We start from the raw sequence: 2,088 nt of genomic DNA on the forward strand, positions 1-2,088 counted from the left end.
TATAGTTTAACAGAAAGGCCTGGAACATTCAAAACAGATAAAGCAATTAATTGATGAGGATTCAGACTGAAGTTCGTATTAGTTCCGTGCATGAGTCCACCTGAATTTAAGTATATTATAATAAGAATCATGAGAACAAGAAAAAATACAGCAGCAAAATCCTGCAACAAGATCTTCCAGTAATCTGAGAATTCACTGATCTCCCATTTACCTCACATCACCACCAGAGGGCGATACCTCACCGTGTTTTTGTGTTCACTGTTTCAGGAGCGGGTTCCATAACACATTGATATGTTGGGGAGCCACAATCCAAGAGAACAGGATGAATTATTCAATTACACAGTTAAAGGATAGAGAGCAGTAATGCAGGAGAACTCTGCTTTAATTGTTGGAATACACGATGATATGTAGCAGAGCAGTAATCTAAGAGAACTGGATTGCTTGTTGGATTACACAGTGAGATGTCACAGAGCAGTAATCAAGGAGAACTGGATTAATTGTTAGAATACACTGTAATATTTACAGAGCAGATATGGATGCTAAATTTGCAGACAACACAAAGATAGGTAGGAAGATAAATGGTGAAGTGCGTGGAAGGATACGATAAAGAAACATAAGTAGGTTAAGTGAATTGGCAAAGCTCCGCCAAATTGAGTATAATGTGGTCAAATGTGAAAATGTCCATATTGGCAGGATGAATATAAAATACACTTAATATTTAAACGGTGAAAGATTACAAAATTCTGAGGTACAGAGGGATTGGGCTGTCCTCGGGAGGGCTGTGTTGTTCACTGGATTTACTACAATAAAGTTTATAAAATGTCTATCTCATTGATGAAGCACAGGCGACAAACTGTCAGGACTGCTCCTCTATAGGTTTTTGTACGACTCGCATTAATCTTTACAACACTGTGCGTCCACTGCACAGAAATAGGTAGCAGTGTCTGTCACCCGAGTGTCGCCGACACTCAGAGCGCTTCGTTTCTCTGCAACAATGTTCCGAGCCCTGATCCTGCCCTGATCGCTGGTACCGCTCACCAGGTGCTGCACGGTTCGGTCCGGGTATTGTCTGTACCATTGTAGGACCAGTCCAGCTGCTGTAGTGGAACAGTTCAACGATGCCAGGTCTCCCTCGGTAACCACCACAGACTCTGGGGACTGTGATACCTCTTCACTACCAGCGGCATCTGGGAAGGATATGTAGATATGCAACAACATCATAAAATTAAAATCTCATACTGCAATACAATGTTGCACAATAAAGAACAATTGAATGCATAATACAAGATAACACAACAAAACAGAATACTATTTAACAGAACATAGCATCGCTAATGTGTGAAATATCGCTGTCAGAAATAGCGACCACACTTACACTGAGGGAAGAGTAAGAAATCCAGGGAGATGATCACTAAAGCGAAGCTGAGCTTCATGTCGGATCCTATCGACACTTGTAAAACACCTCCAATCAGCTTGGCTCATGTAGATCAGGCCCAGGACAGGGTGATTTGGTCGCTCGCCCTGTCTTGGCAGCCTGGATCTGAAATGTCTCAACTTGTTGAGACTTTGAATTGGATTTGATTTGATTGAATTGGAAAAGTATTTTTAAAAAAGTTGTAGAAAGATCTCAGGACAGGAAAAGCTCCTGGGAAAGCAAAGCTATTGGACATGAATCTGAGCCCAACACCAGTTATACTCTCGCGACCAGGGCTGGATCTCTGGGACTTTTGATCAGGAAGTGAAATAGTGAGGGAGCTCCAGCATCGATAGGGTGTGGGGGAGGAGCGTGCGCAAGAGTCAGAGCGTCCCGCATTGTGACGTCAGAGCAACAGACATTGTGACATCAGAGTATCCGGCACTGTGACGTCAGAATGCAGCCATGTGCGGCGTCACCATGCAGCCCTTTGACGTCAGTGGGTCTGGTCTGAGGGACAGAAACATCTCTCCCGGAGCTGATCTGAATCTCCAGCCCTGAGTTTGTGGGAATTTACAACTGATCAGAAACTGGTTTAACCTGTAAACTGATTTGATGGCGGATCTGCCGGTCTGATCGGATTCTGCAGTTAATTTTCTCAGTCATGGCTGGAA

General features: G+C 43.4%; 1 gene segment (V, D, J or C); it reads right to left on the minus strand.

Annotated features, from left to right (window-relative positions):
• Nucleotides 1-905: 905 nt before the first annotated feature.
• LOC144486800 (T cell receptor alpha variable 17-like) lies at nucleotides 906-1,433 on the minus strand (the record flags this gene model as incomplete). The annotated part of the segment is given in 2 exon segments: nucleotides 906-1,187; nucleotides 1,376-1,433. Coding segments are annotated over 2 exon segments (340 nt in total), but the record flags the coding sequence as incomplete, so codon positions are not given.
• Between the last annotated feature and the right edge of the window lie 655 nt (nucleotides 1,434-2,088).

The sequence above is a fragment of the Mustelus asterias genome, unplaced genomic scaffold (assembly GCF_964213995.1).
Source record: "Mustelus asterias unplaced genomic scaffold, sMusAst1.hap1.1 HAP1_SCAFFOLD_466, whole genome shotgun sequence".
In the NCBI taxonomy this organism is placed as follows: Eukaryota; Metazoa; Chordata; class Chondrichthyes; order Carcharhiniformes; family Triakidae; genus Mustelus; species Mustelus asterias.